The following is a 24,349-nucleotide window of genomic DNA, read 5'->3' as shown; positions in this document are numbered from 1 at the left end:
AGGGGAGTGAAGAGAGACTGCAGAGCTCTGTCCTCTGCCTCTGGAACAGGACTCTGAGGTTCTGACCACATTCAGATCATGATAGCAGTCTAGGCCCCACAATAGAACAGCAGGGCCCCCCCCCACCTCAGCCCCATGACAGAGGGGAGCACTTATGGTCATTCACAGACCAGGAGGAAGGACAGAGCCTCACACACTGAGACCCCTGTGGGAGTGTCCCAAAAGCTCAGGAAGCACCCCCAAAACAGGCTCAGGCTGGGAAAATGAGCAAGCAGAGAAACAAGAGGAAGATCATTGAGAAATATTTTGCATATGAGCCCAAGAAGGATCAAAATACTCAGTCTGAAGATGAGGAAGCACAAACTCCTACATCTAAAGACTTCAAGAAAAACAGAAATTGGGCTCAGGCTATGACAGAGCTCAAAAAAGACTTTGAAAATCAAATGAGGGAGTTGGAAGAAAAACTGGGAAAAGAAAGGAGAGAAATACAGGAAAAACATGAAAATGAAGTCAGCAGCTTAGTCAAGGAAATCCAAAAAAAATGCTGAAGAAAATAGCATGCTAAAAACCAGCTTAGGTCAAATGAATAAAACAGTTCAAAAAGTTATTGAGGAGAAGAATGCCTTAGAAAGCAAAACTGGCCAGATGGAAAAAAGAGATAAGAAAACTCTCTGAGGAAAATAAATCCTTCAGACAAAGAATAGAATTCAGGGAGATTGATGAATTTACCAGAAATCAGGAATCAATACTTCAAAACCAAAAAAATGAAAAATTAGAAGAAAATATGAAATATCTCATTGAAAAAAAAAACTGATATGGAAAACAGACTTAGGAAAGATAATTTAAAAATTATGGGAATACCTGAAAGTCATGATCAGGAAAAGAGCCTTGACATCATTTTCAAAGAATTACTACAGGAAAATTGCCCTGATATTCTAGAACCAGAGGGCAAAATAGAAATGGAGAGAATCCACCGATCCCCCAGAGAAAGAGATCCCAAAAAACCAACCCCTAGGAATATTATAGCCAAGTTCCAGAACTCCCAAGTCAAAGAGAAAATATTACAAGCAGCCAGAAGGACACAGTTCAAATATCGTGAAGCTGCAGTCAGGGTCACACAGGACTTAGCAGCAACTACATTGGAAGCTCGTAGGGCTTGGAATATGATATACTGGAAGGCAAAAGGGCTTAGAATGCAGCCAAGAATGAACTACCCAGGAAGGCTGAATGTCCTCTTCCAGGGAAAAAGATGGACTTTCAATGAACCAGGGGAATTTCAAAGGTTCCTTTTGGAATGGGCAGAGCTGAACAGAAGGTTAGATCTTCACATACAGGACTCAGGTGAAGCATGGAGATTGGAGGAGAAGAGGAAAATATGAGGGACTTCAAGATAATGAACTACATGTATTCCTGCATAGAAAAATGACACTGATAATACTCATATGAACCTTCTCAGTTAATAAAGCAGGTAGAAGGAGCTTTTATAGTTGAAGCACAGGAGAAAGCTGAATTCGCAGATAAAATATGGTGAAAAATGGAGTCAATAGAAAAAAAGGGAAATGTAATGGGAGAAAGAAAAAGGAGAGGGGGAATAGGCCAAGATATTTCATGTAATAAGATTTTTTTTATTACAATGAGCTATTGCAATGATAGGGAAGGAGGGAAGGCAAGGGGGAATGAGGGAATCTTTGCTCTCATCAGAGGTGGCTAGGAGAGGAAACAGCATATATACTCAATGGGGTATAGGCATCTGGAGTAAGAAGGGGGGAGGGGGACAGGAGGAAGGGGTGGGATGTGAGTGAAGGAGGAGAGGATGGACCATGGTGGGAGAGTGGTCAGATATAACACATTTTCTTTTTTACTTCTTGCAAGGGGCTGGGATTGGAAGGCCTGTCCGGGACCATAGGGCCAGGTGGATGCTAGGCGTAAGGGGTGGTATGGGGGCTCAGGGCTTCTTGACCCCAGGACCAGGGATCTGTCTGCTGTACCACTCAACTATCCTACAGCAGAGTCAGAGTGAAAGGAGAGAGAAAATATAGTACATGGTAGTGAAGAAATAAGAAAGGAGGAAGTTGTGATCAAAAATGGCAACGTTGGAAAAATATGGAAGTAACTTTTGCGATGGACTTACCATAAAGAATGCAATCCACCCATGACAGAGTTGTTGGTGTTGGAACAAAGACTGAAGCACATTTTTTATTATTATTATTTGGGGGAGGGTGCAGGGCAAATGGGGCTGGATGGCCTGCCTGGGGCCACATAGCAGGGTGATCTTTGGGTGTCTGAGGCCGGATTTGGACCCGGGTGCTCCTGGCTCAAGGGCCAATGCTCTGTCTGCCACCCAGCCACCCCTACTAATTATTACTATTTTATTTTATTTTGGGTCTTTTTTTTTTTACTTCTTTTTGGTTTTTGCAGGGCAGTGAGGATAAGGTGGCTTGCATTTCACAGGGCTGGGTGATTGTTGGGTCTACGGGGCTAGATGTGGGCTCGGGTGCTCATGGCTCCAGGGCTGGTGCTTCATCCATTGCACCACCTGGCCATACTTACAATTATTACTATTTTTTTTTAATTTTAATTTTTTTTCTCTCCCCTTTACTTTATCGCCCAAGCAAGTCTATATTCATGGGGGGGGGGGGTTGTTTACTCTTAAACAAGAATATTTTATTAACGTAAAAAAAACATTTGTACAAAATGAGAATTAAAAAAAATAAAATAAAATAAAAATAAATTTAAAAATTTTAAAAAATTAAACGCAAAAAAATATATATAAAGAACTGGGTCAAATGTTCAAAAAAACAAGCCATTCCCCAATTCACAAATGGTCAAAGGATATGCAAAGGCAATTTCCAGATGAGGAAATCAAGCAATCCATAGTCATAGGACAAATTGCTCTAAATCATTACTTATTAAAGAAATGCAAATTAAAGCATCTCTCAGACTAGCCAATATGACCAGAATGGACAATGATCAATGTTGGAAGGGTTGTGGGAAATCTGGGATGCTAATACATTGTTGATGGAGCTGTGAACTCATCCAGCCTTTCTGGAGAGCAATCTGGAATCATGCCCAAAGGGCAACAAAAATGTGTATACCCTTTGATCTAGCAATATCACTACTGGGTCTATACCTTGAAGAGATTCAGAAAAAGGGTAAAAGCATCATGTGTACAAAAATATTCATAGCAGCCCTGTTTGTGGTGGCAAAGAATTGGAAATCAAGTAAATGTCCTTCAATTGGGGAATGGGTTAACAATCAGGGACAATTTGGGGCTATCTGCAATGGAGAATACCATCTGTATATAGAGAAAGAATTGTGCAGTTCAAACAAAGACCAAGGACTATTATCTTTAATTTAGGGAAAAAAAACCCATTATCCTATTATATAATTTTGCTGTCTTTTATATTTTATTTTTCTTCCTTAAGGATATAATTTCTCTTCCATCACCTTCACCTTAGATCAATGTATACCATAGAAACAATGTAAAGACAAACAGACTGCCTTCTGTGGGGGGAGGTGGGGAGAGGGGAAGCAAGATTAGGGGGGAAATTGTAAAACTCAAATGAAATCTTTCATTAGAAAAAAAAAAAATTAAGTTGAAAGGCAGATGTGCTCAAAAGAAAGACACAAGAAACACACACACACACACACACACACACACACAGAGAGACAAATAGTCAAGCAGTCAAATACAGTCTCATACTATAAATAATACTACCCTGGTTATGGCTCTTCTGGAAGTTTTAACAAACTGAGTATTGACTGGAAATTTCTTAATTTGTGGGCAGGGCACTTCCTAAGACAAAGGTAATAATGACTCTATTGTTTGGGGAACAAATCTTAAGATTTTAAGAATTTAAATGATGCATACATCATTCTAGTGATACTCAAACAGGGAATCAAATACCCTGAAGTGCAGTAACACAACCAAAACCTTAGAATATCTAGAACAAGTAAAAGATGAAGTATAAATGGAAGTAAAAAGTAAAGTTAATTGTCAATTGTCAATTATGAAGAAAATCACAAATATTACTTTTGAATTAAATTGTAAGAAAATACAGAAATACTAAATTGTCTAAATAAGGCAGTCTGATTAAATATTCATAGAATAGTAGGATCACAGATAAAGAACTAGAAGGAACCTTAGAAATCATCCTATTCAGATCTTTCATTTTATAAATAAGGAAACTAAGGTCCAGAAAGATTAAATTATAAAGAACTGTGAAGTCTGGGTTTTTTTTATTATCTAAGTATGTCAATGTATTTATTAAAAACAATGGAATCACTTCTCAGTCATGGGGAAATGACATTTTTAAGCACTTTAATAAAATGACAAGCAAATTATTAGATGTATTTCTTTTACCATATTTTTCTTTATAGAATCAAACTGTAGTTCCTTGCACACAGCTAGTGCTTAATAAATGTTTCTTGATTTTAAAGTATTATAAATTTGGATTTATATATTAATCTCTTTTAAGAAGCTGCCCAAAAATAAGAACTGACACTTACTAAAGGTAAACGTTTGATTGCAGCCATATATTGTAGCAGGCCCTTAGCATGGTAAATTGTAGGATGCAAATCTGGGTTTGGACTTTGCCACTGCCGGTTCAAATCTTCTCCACTTAAAGAACATCGATGACTACACAAACACAAACATATAGACAAAGAAAAAAAGCAACTTATTACCAAAACCACTATTTCATTCATTAAAAATATTTCTAATATAACTTTGGGGTTATTTTTACTACATAATTCAAATGTACATAGTTGTCTAAATCAGAAAAATATATAGAATTCTAACTGCCACCATAGGGAGATATTATAAATTAGAAGTTTAATATGCATTCTAACTGAACTAAAAATAACCCCATAATTAAGATTTTAAATCTTTGTCTCCTAGCCTATAAATTAAGACCAAAGCCTGCCACCCTGTGCTCCTTAGGGTTGCAATGAGGACCAAAAGACTTAATACATACAAAACAATTTTGTCAGATATACTATGTAAAAGCATTATTATAATACAGATATATTAATTCCCTATTGTATATAAATAATTAAGAAAGGCAGGAAGGTTGTTAAAGAAATAATAAGAGGTGGTTAGTGCTATATAAAGGATTATAATTGATGAATGGGATAATTATTTCTTCCTGCAATTGTGTTATGAAGCACAATTCTATAATACTAAAAACATGCAGAAAATATTCATATTATATATATGACATGTACATACATAATGTGATATATTATATAAACACAATAATGTGTCTATATAATTCTACAATAGAAGATGGTCTCCCTATCTACCAATTCACTTTGAAATGAAAATGGAGAAATGTTCACAGCAAAAAAATTTATCAATTAGAAAAAACTCTTACGATTGTCTGCTAATAACCATGTAAATTCTTCTCTCAAAACCCCTGCCTTTTAGAATTATCTTTTAAAATTACAAACCATATAACTCAGTAATTGCCACTTCTTCATGTTAGAAACAATTAACAGTAGGGTATACTAAAACAATGCAAACAATCTCCCGAGTTTACAACTTGCAACAAGCAAGTTTTCTCTTAAAATTAAAGGGGGGGGGGGCAGCTAGGTGGTGCAGTGAATAGAGCACCAGCCCTGGAGTCAGGAGGATTTGAGTTCAATCCGGCCTCAGACACTTAATAATTACTTAGCTGTGTGGCCTTGGGTCACACTTAACCCCATTGCCTTGCAAAAAAAAAAAACAAAAAAAACTTAAAAAGAGGAAAAAGTTGATGTATTTTTCCCAATTCAACAAACTGTCATCTCCAAAACATCACTAAGCTCCAAACACAAAAAGATAAAAACCTTTATGTGTATTTCATTGTACATCAAAGAACATTTATTTAATGAATTCTAGTCTCTTATGTAATAAATTAAATGATGAAGATGACTGGATGATCTTGCTATGTTTAGATAGCACAATGTCTTGACTCACAGAATAAAGCATCTTTACAAATCTGATAATTAAAACACCAGGTAGAACATTTTCATTGAGATAACAAATTACATATAATTAATTTAAAATTAATCCTAATTGCTTTTCTATGAAAACTTGCTTTATTTTGCGAAAAAAATTGATATGCTTCAGTTTTCTAAATTAATTTGAATACTGACTTATCAACAAATCCTAGGGATCATTCATAACAGTAAGATTGTTATAGTAGTAGTTTTAACTTACTTTCCATTAATGACACCATCTGGGTTTAGCATAGGGACAATTTTAAAAATATAGGCTTCACGCAAGTTCTGAGCAGTAGGGTTATTACTCATGAGATATTCCAAAGTTCCTTTCATAACCCAGCTTGAATTAGTTTCTCCAGGATGTACTCGGGCAGATAAGAAAATATAAGGACGATTTCCTAAATATAAAATGTGTGTTAAAACAAACAGTTAAAATAAAAGTACTGTTTTTAAATGGTTTTGGAAATTTATCTACTTAACTATGAACCTGAATATAAGATATAATAAAAGAAAACAGTGATCATTAGTAGTTAAATGATGAACTTATGACTGGACTTTAATTTTATCCTATTTGAAATGAATATGTAATACAATCTTATAAATAAGTAACTGTTGGAGGAACTTGAATTGCTATAATTTTTTAAACCTAACAATCTCAAAAAAGCTGAAAAGAACATATTTTATCACTGTTTTTATAAGTATAAAGGCCTAATAAATATCAATTCTTAATTTCCAAACTATCATATTTTTGCATTGTTTTGGGCAGGCAATCCTATAAAAGAACTTAGCTCATGCTGCTTTATTCTCACCCATATCAAGGTCACCATTTAATTAATCTCTCTTCATTTTGTTCCTTTGCACCGAGAAAATTGTCAATTTGAGAATTTACAAGGTAATAATTCTGAACAGAGATCATGTGTGTATGTGTGTGCTCTCCATTACTATAGGATTGCAGATCTAGAATTGGAAGGGCCCTCAGAAATCCTTAAGTCTATAACTCCATCTTAAGAGATTTGGAAATTGAAGTATCAGGAGAGTAAATTATTTTTCCCAAGTTAGTAGCACAAGCAAGGTAGTTTAACCTCAAATCCTCTTCCTCTAAGATTAGTGGGTTTTTTCACTGTACCATGTGAACTCCCTACTCATGCATTTCTCTAAAAATTTTCTTCTATAACAACTTATTTGCCAAAATCATATATGTATGTGTGTGTGTGTACACACGCACATATATATATGTATATATATATGTATATATATATATATATATATATATACAGAGAGAGAGAGAAAAGAAAGAAAATAAAAAAAAGAGATAATGTGAAATTCTTAAAGATATTCAAGGATTAGTTGAAGGTAGGCATCTAATTATGCTACTAAATTTGAGAGATTTCTTTACATTTAATCACCAAAATCATAAATTAATGAACTCTTCAAACAATACAAAGGCATGTTAAACTTTTAAATGCAATTAGCTTAGAACTTCTTTTATTTCTAAGGGAAAGACTGTAGCCAAGACAATTACTGTATTTTGTATAAAGCAATTTATACTTACTAAATTGACAGATATTTTCATAATAATTGGATTCAGGCATAGCAGTTATAGTCAATAAAGGACAGCTGTTTCCAGATAGAGTTTCACATAACACATCGTGTCGAAAATAGATTTGCTGAGGATTGTGTGATGATTCCAATTTTTGAAGATGCATCTTGATAACAAAAATGTTTTTAAAACAGCATAAAGTCCTTTGTAAATTTCCCTTATGGTATACAGAAAGTAAAGCATTCATGATTCTATACAAGTGGATGACAACACAGTAACTTTATAATCTACACAACTGAGAAATTACCACTTCATACTTCTACCAACATAGAACTAAATACCTTATAAGTAAAAAAAAAAAAAATTCCCTTCAGATCATTCTTTCAGAAGACATCATGTTCAATATACATAATCTTTCTACTCTGGAAACAAAATCACTTTTCCTCAAAACACCTTTGACGGTTGAATCATTTGAATTATCTGATGTTTGATATGTCAATATAAATTATTTCAGTTGGCAACCACATAAAAGTTAATGAAACATGAGTTTTTGCTTTATGAAACTATCTTGATATTTTAAAATTCTCAAAAAAACACTATGAAATAAACCTTTTTACCCACAATAACTTCTAAAGTATAAGAATATGGTTTTTAGTTTATTTTGGCTTGTTTGGAAAGAATTGGAACAGTAACTTCATTATAGTAGAAAACACATGGTAAGGAATAAGGAATTTCCACTAAAGCAGAATGGTACTTTTCCTGGAAGTTACTGTCTTAAAGAATTTCCCGGGGTATTACAAAATTAAGCAGACAACTAGGATACAATAAATATGAAATAGTCTTTGCTTTAGAGGAATTTATAGTCAGATGGCAAAGACTCAGTCTTAATCTTATAGGTCACCATAGCAAGGAGGTAATATCAAGTTATGACTATGCCAACAAAGTACATTTAGTTCTGCAAAAACAGCATATACTTTCCCAAAAATTATCTCACTTTGCAAAATTGAACCATAAAAACTACAAAGTTTATGGGGAAATGGAGTTAAAGGCACAACACTCCAAATTATAGAGGATTCTTTTTTATATTTTTTTTTTTAGTGCTGTCTCTGATGTTCAAAAATGTGGCCTTTAGGCCTGTTGCTTAGGAAAGATCATATATTCTCTCATTTCTTTCAAAATATTTTATTATTTTAAGCTTCTCACCAATACTTAAAGTGTTCCTTTTGTAGGAGCTGTTTGGCATTTTTGAAACAGAACACTCAGACATCCTAAGATGTTTGGGAAGTTGAAGAAGTTTTTTTTTTAATAGTGAAAAGTTCACAAATGTAAAAGAATAGTAAACCAAAATCATGTAAGGTAACATACACGATGAACAGAAGTAGCTGGCAGACATTTGAGGAGTATGCATCTTGGGTATTACTATAAGGCTCCATTCAACTGAGTACAGTTTTCTGCATTCACTTAAGTCTTCCATGACGAAATTATGCATTAGGAAATATGAACTTCACATTTACCCAAATTGTTCCCTTATATATGAATACACTGGAACAAATTTTAATTTTTAAAACAAGCATTGTAGAAGAATTAATTGTAAAAATTATGGAAGAATCTGACATTCTAGAAGACTTGCAAAAAAGTCCTGTCAATGGACTAGATCAGTTTTCTGAGGACTGTCTCAGCACCAGTGAACTAGCCCCCTGACAATCAATCCTTTGACCATGGCGACCAATGAAACAAAGAAAACATAAAATCATCCTCATTCTTATATAACCTTCTCTTGCTTCTGTACCCTCTGAGGAAAGGGTGCTAAGCATCACACATTTTCAGATTATCATAAACTTAAAATACTATTGGGACACTAAACGTGACATTCTCATTCAGAGACATACAAATGGAGGAACTGACCTAACTAAAAATGAGACCATAAGACAAATGGAAGTTGCAGCTAAATGGAAATGGGGCTCACAGTTTCTCTTTGGAGATTAGAATTAAAGAGTAAAAATTCATTTTTATGATGCATCCAGGGTTAACAAGAAACATCATTTTATAGGACATATGGCAATCTTGCTGTCCATGCTCCTGATAAGCATTTATAAAAATAACATTATGAAAGCAACTGGTTTGTGTACTAACATCTGTTGCAGAGGATCAGGAAGAAATTTTATGAAGAGTTTTACTTTTTTAAAGCAAATTAAATCAAAACATATTTTGATCTTCATAGTGACTTCAATGCAAAGGTAGGCATTAAGAAGTAAAAAAAAATTTGGAAAATTCAGAAGTAAGAAAGTAAAGAAGTCAGAGGCTTATAGTCCATACAAGTCTGATCTATATGTCATGAATACTTTCTCTGAGAGAAGAGATGGAGACAGTAAGGAACAATATAATAAAAAGCAAAATTTATTATATTTTAATAGATAAGTAACCGTACTTATAGGAAGTCATCACTAAATTGGGTGTCTATTTTCAGGCCACTGACTTATCAGAACAAAAGTCAAGATTAATACAAACACTGGTGAAAAAAAATGAAGTTGAGAAAAATATATGATGTCCATTTAACAACTCCAACCTGACCTATTCAGGTGGTGTTGAAAAATTATAAGTGAATGGAAATTAGATATCAACCCTGATTATAACCATTCCCTAAGGAAATTTAAATGATATAAATTAACAGGATTCTATAAACTGCCTTGTTTGACAATCACTTGGATCTCCTTGGTAAGTAGAAAGAGAAAGCAAACAAAGACAACACTAGAGTAGAATATAATTTATAAAATTATAAAATTATAAATATAAAAAAATTATAAAATCACATGGTGGAAAATTATGAGCAATATCAGCTCATAAAACAACAAGAAGCAGAAGAATCAAAAAAAACAAGTTTAATGGTGGCAAGACAAATTACTTGCCAAATAATGATAAGGGCATTTAAGGATTAAAATGGGAGAACAAGAAACTTAAAAAAAAAAACAGAAAAAAAGGAAAAACTCTGTAAACATTTTAAGAACCAACCTCACCTTCACAGATATTTGCAGGAAGCTGAAGTGGCACAGGCAAAAATAAAATTAGGAAAAACAGCTAAATTACACTAAGTGTACACAAAAGAGGTCAATGCTAGAAGTGACTTCATAGCAGAATGCTCCAGATGGCTGAAAGTAGAAAGGCATGGGGGAAAAAGTGGTAGACTTTATCAAGTCCCCTAAAAAGGGTGACCAAAAGACTATCAATAATACTGGTCTTAAAGAAAAAACAAACTACTAATCCATAAGCCTATTTTCCCATCTCTGAAAAAAAATCTGAAAATAATGCACATAAGAATTAGGGTCATCCTTGATGAAGGTATGAGCAAAGAATTTTCACAAATGATATTTTATAGATCCTATCTTTATAGTTTTACAATTGATGGAAAGATAGAGAGAAAACAAGATCCTGTTGTGCATATCACTTGCTGACTATGAAAAAGCATTTGCTCCAAGAGTAAAATATGCCTTAAAAATTGTTTCAAAATTTTTATTCTGGGGGCAGAGTCAGGATGTGGAGTAAAGGCAGGAACTTTCCTGAGCTTCCCCCCAAACCACTCCAAATACCTTTAAATAATGACTCTAAGCAAATTCTAGAATGGCAGAATCCCCAAAAGACTAAGTGTAACAATTTTCTAGTCTAAGACAACTTCAAAGATCCAGAGGAAGGGTTAGAAAGGGTTGCAGCAGCCTAGGCCAGAGTAAACTGGATCCAGACATCCAGGGACAGATCATGGGATGTCTGGGTCCCTGGGGGCTCCTTCATCCATGGCAGAAGTGGTGGTGTCCAGACCTTTCACTCCAGGAATTGCCAAGGAGATTAGAAAGTCAGGAAGAAAACTCTGCCACACCAGAGTGAGAGTTGAGTCCAGTCTAGCACAGACCTCAGTGCAGATCCAGTCCCAGGGGACCAGGAACAGGTCTGAAGAGCCACCTGGCAGCTGCTTCTAGATCACTGGGTTGGGGAGATTCTAGAGGTCTCTTTGCTATCCCTAAGACAGGACTCTCTTGTTTTTCCTATACTCAGATCTAGATCACAGTTTGGGGCCCCAGTCCCAAGAGAAGAAGCAGAAGCTGCTGGCTGCAGTGGAACAGGGACTCTGTTTTTCTGTCCCAGGACAGAAAAATAATGCCTGTAGTCACCCACAAACTAGAGCACAGACCAGGAGAGTAGTCAGAGCCTCTCATAAGACCTTAGAGGAACTGAGAAATTGCAGGTTCCTGAGATGTGCCCCTGAAAACAACTGCAAAACCCTCAAAAGTTTGGAATAGGGTATCTCCACCCTGGAAGCAGACCCACACCTTAACAAAGGGCTAAAAATCAAGTGACAGACTGGGGAAATGAGCAAACAACAGAAGAAAAAAATTCAACCACAGACAATTACTTTGGTCCAATGAAGATCAAAATCCACACTTACAATATAACATAATAAAAAGCACTTATATTCAAAGCCTCCAGGAAAAATAGGAATTAATCTCAGGCTTTGGAAGAGTTCAAAAAAGATTTTGAAAATCAAGTAAGGGAGGTAGAGGAAATACTGGGAAGAGAAATGAGACTCAAGATTCAGGAAATTCATGAAAATGAAGTCAGCAGTTTGGTGAAGGACAGACAAAAAAAAAATATGAAGAAACTAACATCCTAAAAATCAGTTTGGGTCAAATGAAAAAAGCAGTCCAAAAGACCAATGAGAAGAAATCCTTAAAAAGCATGACTGGCCAGATGGAAAAAGAGATACAAAAGTTCTTTGAAGAAAATAATTCTTTCAAATGTAGAAACTAGGGAAGCTGATAATTTTGTGAGAAATCAAGAAACAATGAAATAAAACCAAAAGAATGAAAAACTAGAACAAAATGAGAATATCACACTGGAAAAACAACTGACCTAAAACAACAGATACAGGAGAGAGAGAATTTTAAAATTACCAGACTACTGGAAGTCATGACCAAAAAAGAAGAATCTGGACTTCATTTTCAAGAAATTCTCCAGGAAAAGTCCTGTTATTCTAGAAGCAAAGGGCAAAATAGAAATTGAAAGAAGAATTTACTGATCACCTACTGAAAGAGATCCCAAAATGAAAACTATCAAGAATGTTAAAACCAAATTCCAGAACTCCCAAGTCAAGGAGAAAATATTTCAAACAGCCAGAAAGAAATAATTCAAGGATCATAGAGCTACAGTCAGGATATCAGAAGATTTAGCAGTTTTCACATTAAGGGTTTGTAGGGCTTGGAATGTGATATTCTGAAAGGCAAAAGAACTTGGATTACAAACAAGAATCAACTACCCAGCGAAATTAAGCATTCTTTTTCAGGGGAAAAGATGAACATTCAATGAAATAGGGGACTTTCAAATTCTCCTGATGAAACAAGAGTTGAACAGAACAGAACAGAAAGTTTGATCTTTGACTACAGGACTCAGGTGAAACATAGAGATGGTGGATGGAAAGGGTAAATTATGAGGAATTTAATGATGCTGAACTGCTTGTATTCCTGCATAGGAAGATGATTCCAATAATTCATATGAACATTATCACTTATTAGGGCAGTTAGAAGGAGCATATATAGACAAGGCACAGGAGGGAGCTAAATTTGAAGGTATAATATAAATGGAGTTAATGGGGGATAAAGCAATGCATGGGGAAAAGGGAAAGGAGAGATAGAATGGGGCAAGTTATTTCACATTAAAGAGACAAGAAAAAGCTTTTGCAGTAGAGTGGAAGAGGGGAAGGTGAGGACGGAGTGAATGAGTCTGCACTCTCATCAGAAGTAGTTCAGTGAGGGCGGCTAGGTGGCGCACTGGATAAAGCACCAGCCCTGGAGTCAGGAGTACCTGGGTTCAAATCCGGTCTCAGACACTTAATAATTACCTAGCTGTGTGGCCTTGGGCAAGCCACTTAACCCCATTGCCTTGCAAAAACCTTAAAAAAAAAAAGTGGTTCAGTGAGGGAATAACATACACATACAATCAATCAGGTATAGAAATCTTTCTTACCCTAGAGGAAAACAGGAGAGAAAAATGAGAAAATAGATGGCAGAAAGGGGATGGAGAGGGAAGGGAGGGGTATGGATGATAGAAGAGAGGGAAAATCATTGGAGAGGGTAGTCAGATGCAAAACACCTTGGGGAGGGACAGGGTGAAAGGAGAGGGAATAGAATAATGGGGGTTGAGGGAATGATATGGAGGGAAATACAGCTAGCAATAGCAACTGTGGGGAAAAAAATATTGAATCAATTTCTCTGATGGACTTATGACAAAGAATGCAATCCATTTCAAAGACAGAGCTGATGGTGTCTGAATACAGACCGAAGCATACTTTTTTCCTCACTTTTTCTTGAGGTTTCTCTTTTGGGGAGGAGGAGATTATTTTTACTTTTACAATATGTTTAGGGGGAAAAAAGTTCTTAACATTTCTTTCTATCATGGATCCCCTTGGCAATATGGTGAGGTATATTGAGCCCTTCCCAGAAAAATGGTTTTAAATGTATAAAGTAAAATATAAATGCAAAGGAAAAAGTTTGTCTCCTCTGCATGTCATACTCGTTTGATAACAGATAGAATTGTTAGATAACCACATTATTAACAGTAAGTGATGTATAAAACTGAGATAAATATTTTATTCAAAACCATGGACTATGTCCAGCACAGAAAATTGAAAATATACTGCTTTCTCCAGAAACAGATGAAATGGTGTTGATTTCATCAAACTCTGGACCACTGTGGAGCCTTTTAATTGAAAAATATAAACATTCAACACAAAACTAAAAAAGAATATAAAGAATTTTGGTTATCCCTATTAGGATAAGTAGTTGGATAGACAATTCAAAACTTATCTAAAATCACACACATATATAAAGCTTGAATAGACATTGCAAATGGATAAAGAGCTAGATTAAACTGAAGCAGAAATAGTAAACTAATTGCCTATGGGGAAATTATGCATTTCTTATAATGACTTCTCCCTGAAACCAAAGCACATCATTTTAATATCAAAATTCTTCCAAAGATATTGTATAAATGTGGTCAAAGATACCAGTCTCAGAAGAGCCAAAATTGAGGATTACCTAAAAATAAAGCTTGTGTGGATAAAGTAGTTTACTTTACAACACATAAATAATAAACTGTGTAAAAATAGCAAAAAAATTATCAGATAAATGCATAACTGGGAGAAAGGGTAAAAGCAAGGAATAAAAGATGAAATGTAAAGAAATCTAGAGAAAGGCTCTAATTTATTGGGCAGATCCCCTGTAACAAATCTAAACAAGAATATGGATAAGTGCCCTACCAGATGCACAAGCACAGGAATTGCAATCTGTTACTCTGGAGGAAGTACCTCTACCAATGAGATCACAGATCCAAAAAAGTATAAATAAAACAGATATACTCAAATAACTATAATACAAGATCAATGAAGAGTCAAGGTAATTCAAAAGAAGGATATTTTACTTATTTGGGACTTATTAAGAAAAGTTTCATGAGATAAAATTACATTTGAGCTTTAAAAATTGGGTGAGAATTGGAAAGACAGAATTTGGGATGGGGACAAAAGTAAATGGGTATGTTCCAGACAGAGGGAAAAGTCAAAAAAATAAGTTTAAGATAAAATGAAGCAATAAAAATTCCTACACAAGATACATGAAAAGGAATAGTGGAAAATACAATAAAGGGAGATTGCTATCAAATTATGGAGAACACTGAATACCTGTCTAGAATATCAATTAATTATATTTATTATTTTTATACAAAAGAAACCAAATAATTAAATTATTTGCAAATACCCTTATTTCCTTTCTTCATCCCCCCACCAAAGAGTTCAAATATTCAGTGGTTAACTCTAAGTTCTGATTTGTTTCTTATTCAGTAAGATAATTAATATAAAAGAAAATATATTAAAAGAAAAAATTTCTATAAAAACCAATACTGAATTTTATGTCATTTATATAATTAGCAATAAATATAATGCAATTCACAGATTAGTTCACCTGTAAAGTTGAATATGTATATGGATAATGATAAGCAAAATAGCAAACGTCATCCTTGTGTGGGAAAGTGACTGTGAATGTAATTGTATAATAAGATTTTCCTTTTTGCCCACCAGCAGCAACTGAACTTCTAGAAAAATGATTTCTGCAAAAGAAAAATCACAAAAAAGTTTATTCATTATACACTGAAATATTATGAAAAATGTCTTAGCTCACTTTATTGGAGTCATTTTAGTTGAAAAAAGAAAAAATGAATTTCTTACTTTGACTTAAATACTTTATGATGTAAAATTCTGTACAAAGGACAACAGTCTATAAATATCAAACAAATATTGCTAGACTACATCAGCAGGCATTTTCATGTCAGTAATTTTCTAGATTTATTCATCTTTACATTTGCTAGCAATAAGTAATGTTTCCTTAATAAGTGAGTTTATTCTTTCAACAGTTATTGTTTCAATACAAATCCCAACCCAACCCCCCGACCCAGTTTCAAATGCTATTAAAACATCTCATTTATCAACTAATTCTTCAAAAATCTCAAAATGAACTTTTTTTCTTCAAAAACATTTTTATGTATTTCTAAACTAAATGAAAGCTCAGAGGCAATGGTTTCTGGAATATTCTAAATAACAACATGAGGGAGTGAATTTACACTCAGGAGGTCAGGTTTGAGTCCAGTTCATATACTTAATAGCTGAGGGACCAGATCCTCAAAGACAGGTCACAACTTTTGAGATTCCTATTTCTCAAGTTGAAAATGGGGAAAAATAAGATATGCATTTGACAGGATAATTGTGAAGGAAAAATAATTTTAGTGAGATAAGTGAGTTATCATTATTGTCTTTCCTTTATTAAAATCAGACTCCAAAGATTTGATGAGGTGAAGAGGAAAATCTAGCAGGTCTTACAAAGGTGGAAAGGCTCCAAATGTAGGTTCAGCAATGTATTATATATCTGTCGATTACTGACAAAGATAGCTAAGTCAAGAGAGGAATTGCTGCCAGACTAGGTGAAGAATTTTTTCAGCCACACCAACTAAAAAGATTTTATTTAAGTATCTCCTTTACATAGGGGATTTGGGATCTGAGTTGGTGGAGAAGTTCCTACATCAATAAAAACATGAAGCCCTGAAACATTTTAATATTATTTTTTGAATATATATATACATATATATATATAAGTATTTCTTTTAAGCACTTATCACCTTTCTTCTATATATCTTCTATATAAAATTGCAAGTAGTCACATAGAAATAATTCAAATATTATGGAGCCACAGTCAGGATATTATAGGATTTAGCAGCTTCTACACTGAAGGATTAAAGGGCTTAGATTATGGTATTTTGGAGGACAAAGGTGCTAAGATTACAATCAAAAATCACCAACTAAGCAAAACTCAGTATAATTCTTCAGGAAGAAAAAAAAAATTAACATTTAATGAAATAAAGGGCTTTCAAGAGTTGAACAGAATTGGACTTTCAAATACAATTCTCAGGCAGTTAGACGGTGCAGTGGATAGAGCACCAGCCCTGGAGTCAGGAGCACCTGAGTTCAAATCCAGCCTCAGACACTTAATAATTACCTAGCTGTGCGGCCTTGGGCAAACCACTTAACCCCATTGCTTTGCAAAATCCTAAAAAAACAAAAAACAAAATACAAAAACAAAAACAAAAAAACCAAATACAATTCTCAAGAGAACCATAAAAAGGTAAGCAGGAAAAAGAAATCATAAAAGATTCAATAAGGTTAAACTGTTAATATTCCTACAAAGGAGGCAGGAGAAGAGTCTCTCCTAGGTGCTCTCTCCAAAATATTTCAAAAATCTTAAAATTATGACTCTAACTAAATTTTCGAGAGACAGAACACACAGAAAGATCCAGTGAGGCAATTCTCCAGCCCAAGGTAACCTGGAAAATAGTGGAAAAACTCTGTTCCACGGGGTTAGAGGGGCTACCCCACCAGAATGAAGAAACTTCAGCCTCCTGGGAACAGCCCCAGGGCACCTGGGAGCCGAGGCTCCTGGCAGCAGAAGTAGTTTCCTGACTTGCACCCCAGGGAGAACCACGCAAAACTTGGAAATCAGCAGGGAGATCTCTGCGAGAATAAGCGTGAAGCCCAGGCCCTGAGCATGGTCAGCGGAGCCTTGGCAGTCAGCATGGCAAGCAGGCCAGATCCAGGAAATGGAACCAGGCCTACAGAGCCAGCAAACAGGAGACTCCAGGCAGCTGTGCCCTGAGTGCTCAGCCCACTGAAGGTAAGGGAGTGGAGGGTGACTTCTGAGGTCTGTGCTCTGTCCCTGGAACAGGACTCTGGGGGGCTCTGACCACATTCAGATCCTGATCACAGTCTAGGCCCCCCCATAGAACAGGGACCCCCCCTCAACCCCATGGCAGAGAGGTGTGCTTGTGGTCATTCATAGACCAGGAGAGCAGTCAGAGCCTCACACACTGAGGTCCTTGTAGGGGTGTCCCAATAAAACTCAAAAGCTCAAGAAGTACCCCAAAACCAGGCACAAGCTGGAGAAATGAGTAAACAGAAAAAAAAAGGAACCCAACCTTTGACAAATACTTGGTCTATGATCACAAGGAGAATCAAAATACTCATTCTGAAGATGAGGAAATATAGGCTTCTACATCTAAAGACTCCAAGAAAAATAGAAGTTGAGCTCAGGCTATGACACAGCTCAAAAAAGATTTTGAAAATCAAGTAAGGGAGATAGAAGAAAAAACTGAGAAAAGAAATGAGAGAGATGCAAGAAAAACATGAAGACAAGAGTCGGCAGCTTAGTCAAGGAGATACAAAAAAATGCTGAAGAAAATAACATGTTAAAAACTAGCTTAGGTCAAAATGGATAAAACAGATCAAAAAGTTATTGAGGATTGGGGCAGCTAGGTGGCACAGTGGATAAAGCACCAGCCCTGGAGTCAGGACTACCTGAGTTCAAATCTGGCCTCAAACACTTAATAATTATCCAGCTGTATGGCCTTGGGCAAGCCCCTTAACCCCGTTGCCTTGCAAAAGCCTAAAAAATAAAAATAAAAAACATTATTGAGGAGAAGAATGCTTTAAAAAGCAGAACTTGCCAGATTGAAAAGGAGATAAGAAAGCTCTCTGAGGAAAACAAATCCTTCTGATGTAAAATGGAGTTAAAGGAAGCTGATGACTTTAGAAGAAGTCAAGACACAATAGTTCAACATCAAGAGAATAAAAAATTAGAAGAAAATGTGAAATATCTCATTGAAAAAACAACTGATCTGGAAAACAGATTCAGGAAAGATAATTTAAAAATTATTGGGATACCTGAAAGTTATGATCAGGAAAAGAGCCTTGGCCTCATTTTTAAAGCATTCCTACAGGAAAACTGCCCTGATGTCCTAGAAGCAGAGGGCAAAATAGAAATTGGGAGAATCTACCAATCTCCCCAAGAAAGAGACCCCCCAAAAAAAACAACCCCCAGGAATATTATAGCCAAGTTCCACAACTCCCAAATCAAAGAGAAAATATTACAAGTAGCCAGAAGGACACAATTCAAATATTGTGGCTGCAATCAGGATCACACAGGACTTAGCAGCAACTACTATAGGGCTTGGATTATAATATTCCAGAAGGCAAAAGAGCTTGGAATGCAACCATGAATTAACTACCCAGCAAAACTGAACATCCTCTTCCAGGGAAAAGATGGACTTTCAATGAACCAGGGGAATTTCAAATGTTACTGTTGAAACAACCAGAGCTGAACAGAAAGTTTGACCTTTAAGTACAAGACTCAAGTGAAGCATAGAGTAGAAGAGAAGGATAAATTATAAGGGACTTAATGATGATGAACTGCATCTATTCCTGCATAAAAAATGATACTGATAATACTGATATGAATCTTTTCATTTAATAGAGCAGGTAGAAGGAGCTTTTATAGATGAAGCACAGAAGAGAATTGAATTTGAAGATATAACATATTGTAAAAATGGAGTCAATAACTAAAAGGGAAATATAATGGGAGCAAGAGAAAGGAGAGGTGGAATGGGCTAAGATATTTCATATAAAATATTTTTTTCAGTGATGTTTTGCAATGATATGGAAGAAGGGAAGGCAAAGGGGAATGAGGGAACCTTCACTCTCACCAGAAATGGCTCAGAGAGGAAACACCATACAAACTCAATAGGGTATACACATTGAGAGTAAAAAGGAGAGAAGGAGGACAGGAGGAAGGGCAGGCTGTGGGTGATATAGGAGAGGGTAGATCATAGGAGAGAATAGTTAGATATAATACATTTCCATTTTACTTTTTTGCAAGGGTCTGGGATTGGGTGGCCTGTCTGGGACCATGGGGTAGGATGCTTGCTGAGTGGGGTGGTATGTGCGCTTGGGGCCTCTTGGCCCCAGGGTCAGTGCTCTGGCTGCTGCACCACTCAGCTACCCTACAGAACATTTTAGAAGAGAGACAGAGTCAAAGGAGAGAGAAAATATAATATATGGTAGTGGGTAGGAAAATATGGAAGGAATTACAATCAGCAACAGCAACTGTGGAAAAATATAGAAGTAACTTCTATATGGGCTTATGATAAAGAATGTGATCCACCTGAGACAGAGCTGATGGTATCAGAACACAGACTGAAACATAGTTTTTCTCTTTCTTTTACTTTATTTCTCTTTTACTTTATTTGTGGGGGAGGGGTATTGTTTACTCTTAAACAAGAATATTTTAGTAATATATAAATAAAGTCATATTAACCAAAAAAAAAAAAAAAAGAACCAGGAGGGATGGGAATTCAGGGAAGCCTGGAAGGATTTGCATGAACTGATGTTGAGTGAGATGAGCAGAGCCAGAGAGACATTGTATGCCCTAAGAGTAATATGGGGGTGATCATCATCCTTGATGGTCTTGCTCATTCCATCAGTGCAACAATCAGGGACAATTTTTGGGCTATCTGCAATGGAGAATATCATCTGTATCCAAAGAAAGAATTATGGAGTTTGTACAAAGACCAGACTATTACTTTCAATTTAGAAAAAAAAAACCCATTATCTTATTATGTAAATTTGCTATCTCTTATACTTTATTTTTTCTCCCTTAAGGATATGATTTCTCTCTGATCACATTCAACTGAGATCAATGCATACCATAGAAACAATGTAAAGACTAACAGACTGCCTTCTGTGGGGGGTAGGGGGAGGGAAGCAAGAATACGGGTAAATTTGTAAACTCAAAATAAATGAAATCTTTCATTAAAAAAAGTCAAAAAAATTCCTACAAAGGAAGATCATACTGGCATCTACTAAGAACTTTTATCATTATTTGGACAGTTAGAAGGAATATACCTAGAATGAGGGCATGGTTGTATATTGACTATGACAGGATGATATCTAAAAAATAAAATACAGGGTGAGATAGAGGGACACAATGAGAGGAGAGAAGGTAAATGGGGTAAATTATCTCACAATAAAAGCACAAAAGAACTTATACAGTCGAGGGTACATGGGGGTAGGGCACGGTAGACAACACTCAAACCTTACTTTCATCAGGACAGACTCAAAGTAGGAATAATATACATATTCAGTTGGGTAAAGAAATCTATCTTCCATATGGGGAAATATAAAGGGAAGGGGATAAGAGTAGGGAGGGGAAAACTGACTGAAGGAAGGATAAAGCAGAAAAGGTGAAGGTCAGAAGTAAAACACTTTTGAGAAGTGAAAATGGGGAGAAAGAGGAAAAGAAGAGAGAAAGGAGGGAGAAAGATAAATGAGGGAAATAGGATGGAGGGAATATATAGTCATCATAACTGAAAAAATATTACGGCAAATTTTAAGGCCACATTTCCCAAATATACAGAAAACTGGGTCAAATTTATAATAATACAAATCATTCTTCAATTGACAAAAGTCAAAAGATATGAACAAGCAGTTTTCAGACAAAGAAATCAAAGTTATCTACAGTCATAAAAATGCTCTATATAACTACTGATTAGAGAAATGCAACTTTGACAAATGTTGAAGAGGATATGGGAAAATTAAGACACTAAAGCTCTGTTAGCAGAGTCATAGATTAATCCAATCATTCTGGAAAACAATTTTGAATTATGCACAAAGGTCTAAAAAACCATAAATATTCTTTGATCCAGCAATATCACTATTAGATGTATATCCCAAAGAGATTTAAAAAAGAAAAAAGACATATGTACAAAAATATTTATAGAATTTCTTTTTGTGGTGGCAAAGATTTAAAAATTGAGGGGATGCGAAACAATTTGTGGTATATTATTATGATGAAATAGTATAGTGTTATAAGAAATGAGAATCAGGAGGCCTTCAGAAAACCTTGAAAGACATATATAAACTACTGCAAAGTGAAGCAAACAGAACCAGGAGTACATTGTGCAAAGTAACAACAATATTTTATGATGATTAACTGTGAAATTTTAAAATGAATCAACTTTAGCTATTCTCAGTAATACCATTATCTAAGACAATTACAAAGGACTTATGATGAAAAATACTACCCTTCTCCAGAGAAAGAACTAGTGGGATCTGAATGCAAATTGGATCATCCCTTTTATTTTATTTTTCCTAGGGTTTTTGATATATTTCCTTTCACATTACTAATATGAAAATATGTTTTTCATGACTATACATGATAATCTATATCAAAATGCTTAACTTCTCACTAAAGAGGGAAAAAGGAAGAAGAGGATAAAACTGAAACTCAAAATCTTAATAAATGTTAAAAACTGTTTTTACACGCAATTGGAAAAAATAAAAACAATTAAAAAGAAAACAGAGAGAGGGAAAGGGAGAGAGAGAGAGAGAGACAGAGAGAGAAAGAGAGAGAACGAACAAGAATGAACTCTGAAAGGCATAGAAATGATAACATTTGGTAAGTGGTTGTATCATAAGATCATATAACTTCAGAGCTCAAAGGAACTTCAAAGAACATCAAATCCAAAACTCTTGATGATGATGCTTGTCCTTCATTCTTGAAGAAGACCATGACAAGCACATGAATTGGATTTGAGTGAGGGGGATGCTGTGCTAAGTTCATCAGCCTCACTTTCTCTTCTAGAGTCATCTGGGTACAGGGGTCAGATAGGAATCAGGATGACTGAAGATGACCTTGGATGCAAGGCAATCAGGGCTAAGTGACTTGCTCAAGGTCACATAGGTAGTAAATGTCAAGTGTCTGAGGATGGATTCGAACTCCTGTCCTCCTGACTCAAAGGCCAATTCTCTATTCATCATGTCACCTACACAGCCAATAATTGTCAACTCATGTCTTCCTGACTCCAAGTCTAGCACCCTATTCCCTATGTTACCTAGCTAACTTAAGAAAATTGGGAAAAACGAGAAGAATCAAAGATTAGACCCAAGGTAATATTATGGGACAGTATATAAATTAAAAGCAGTTCAGTGGGGCAGCTAGGTGGCGCAGTGGATAAAGCACCGGCCCTGGAGTCAGGAGTACCTGGGTTCAAATCCGGTCTCAGACACTTAATAATTACCTAGCTGTGTGGCCTTGGGCAAGCCATTTAACCCCATTTGCCTTGCAAAAAAAAAAAAACCTAAAAAAAAAAAGCAGTTCAGAAGAAGAAATGTGGGTAGGCATAGCTAGAAAGCCACTTAACCCCATTGCCTTGCAAAAACTAAAAAAAAAAAAAAAAATTTGGGCAACTAGGTGGTGCAGTGGATAAAGCACCGGCCCTGGAGTCAGGAGTACCTGGGTTCAAATCCGGTCTCAGACACTTAATAATTACCTAGCTGTGTGGCCTTGGGCAAGCCATTTAACCCCATTTGCCTTGCAAAAAAAAAAAAAAAAAACCTAAAAAAAAAAAAGCAGTTCAGAAGAAGAAATGTGGGTAGGCATAGCTAGGTGGCGTAGTGGATAGAGCACTAGGCCTGGAGTCAGAAGTACCTGAGTTCAAATGCGGCCTCAGACACTTAATAATTACCTAGCTGTGTGGTCTTGGGAAAGCCACTTAACCCCATTGCCTTGCAAAAACTAAAAAAAAAAAAAAAAAATTGGGGCAACTAGGTGGTGCAGTGGATAGAGTACTGGCCCTGGAGTCAGGAATACTACCTGCCCCCACTACCTGCCCCCCCAAAAAAAAGGAAAAAAGAAGAAGAAATGTGATCTCTTAACTAGATGTATCTCTAAATATTTCAGAAATAGGATCAGAATAAATTAAAAATTGTTTAACATTTGAACCAATAGAAAATAAAATCTTGCAACTGTTGAATGACGAATTAAAATGACAAAATATAAGAAATCAAAATCTTTACAAAACAAAAATATGAAGTAAATGCACATTTATATTTATAAATGCCATGAGAAGAATTAATTGTAATATCATCATAGTATCAAAGCATAACAAAATACTTCTTGAATTCTCACTTCAGCTGTTATCTCTGTAGTTTCCTGATTTAAAGAAAAGTAACTAAGTAACCTAAATTATGACTGTTTAAGGAATGAATAGTAAGATGTACCTCTGAAAACATTTAGTGATTCTGCTTCATATATTTTTTTTCATTCCATTTCATTAGGTAGTAAAAGAAAACATTAGTTCAATGATTTCACTCTTAGAATACTTACTTATAGTAACAAATGTCAGTACCTACACGAATCCACCATGGTCTGGCATGTAATGCTTCCTGAACTGAATACATAAGGGGTTGCATACCTTCAAAGAAGGACAGGAAAACAACATATTAAGAAGAAAATACCCCAAACTTCATAGGCAGGAAACATTATTTTCATAGTTTAAAAATGTAAATAATGAAATGTAAATGTAAATAATGAAAATAAATTAACTATTTATTAGCATCATGACATTTTTATC

The 24,349-nt window shown here is 35.3% G+C and overlaps 1 protein-coding gene across 8 annotated transcripts in view; it reads right to left on the bottom strand.

The window, feature by feature from the left end:
- Positions 1-24,349, bottom strand: part of AGTPBP1 (ATP/GTP binding carboxypeptidase 1) — a 235,238-nt gene that overhangs the window by 99,136 nt on the left and 111,753 nt on the right. For 6 of the 8 annotated variants that reach the window (XM_074196612.1, XM_074196615.1, XM_074196616.1 and 3 more), the window contains 5 exons: positions 24,103-24,190; positions 15,523-15,667; positions 7,538-7,742; positions 6,203-6,383; positions 4,510-4,639 (listed from right to left, as the gene is read on the bottom strand). In XM_074196612.1, the coding sequence (XP_074052713.1) occupies positions 4,510-4,639; positions 6,203-6,383; positions 7,538-7,742; positions 15,523-15,667; positions 24,103-24,190 (749 nt within the window). Of the gene's footprint in view, positions 1-4,509; positions 4,656-6,202; positions 6,384-7,537; positions 7,743-15,522; positions 15,668-24,102; positions 24,191-24,349 lie in introns of those variants that run through there. The other 2 variants (XM_074196613.1, XM_074196618.1) reach the window with 2 other exon arrangements.

Source organism: Macrotis lagotis, chromosome 8 (genome assembly GCF_037893015.1).
Source record: "Macrotis lagotis isolate mMagLag1 chromosome 8, bilby.v1.9.chrom.fasta, whole genome shotgun sequence".
NCBI lineage: Eukaryota > Metazoa > Chordata > Mammalia > Peramelemorphia > Peramelidae > Macrotis > Macrotis lagotis.
This window is presented reverse-complemented; position numbering and strand designations above follow the sequence as displayed.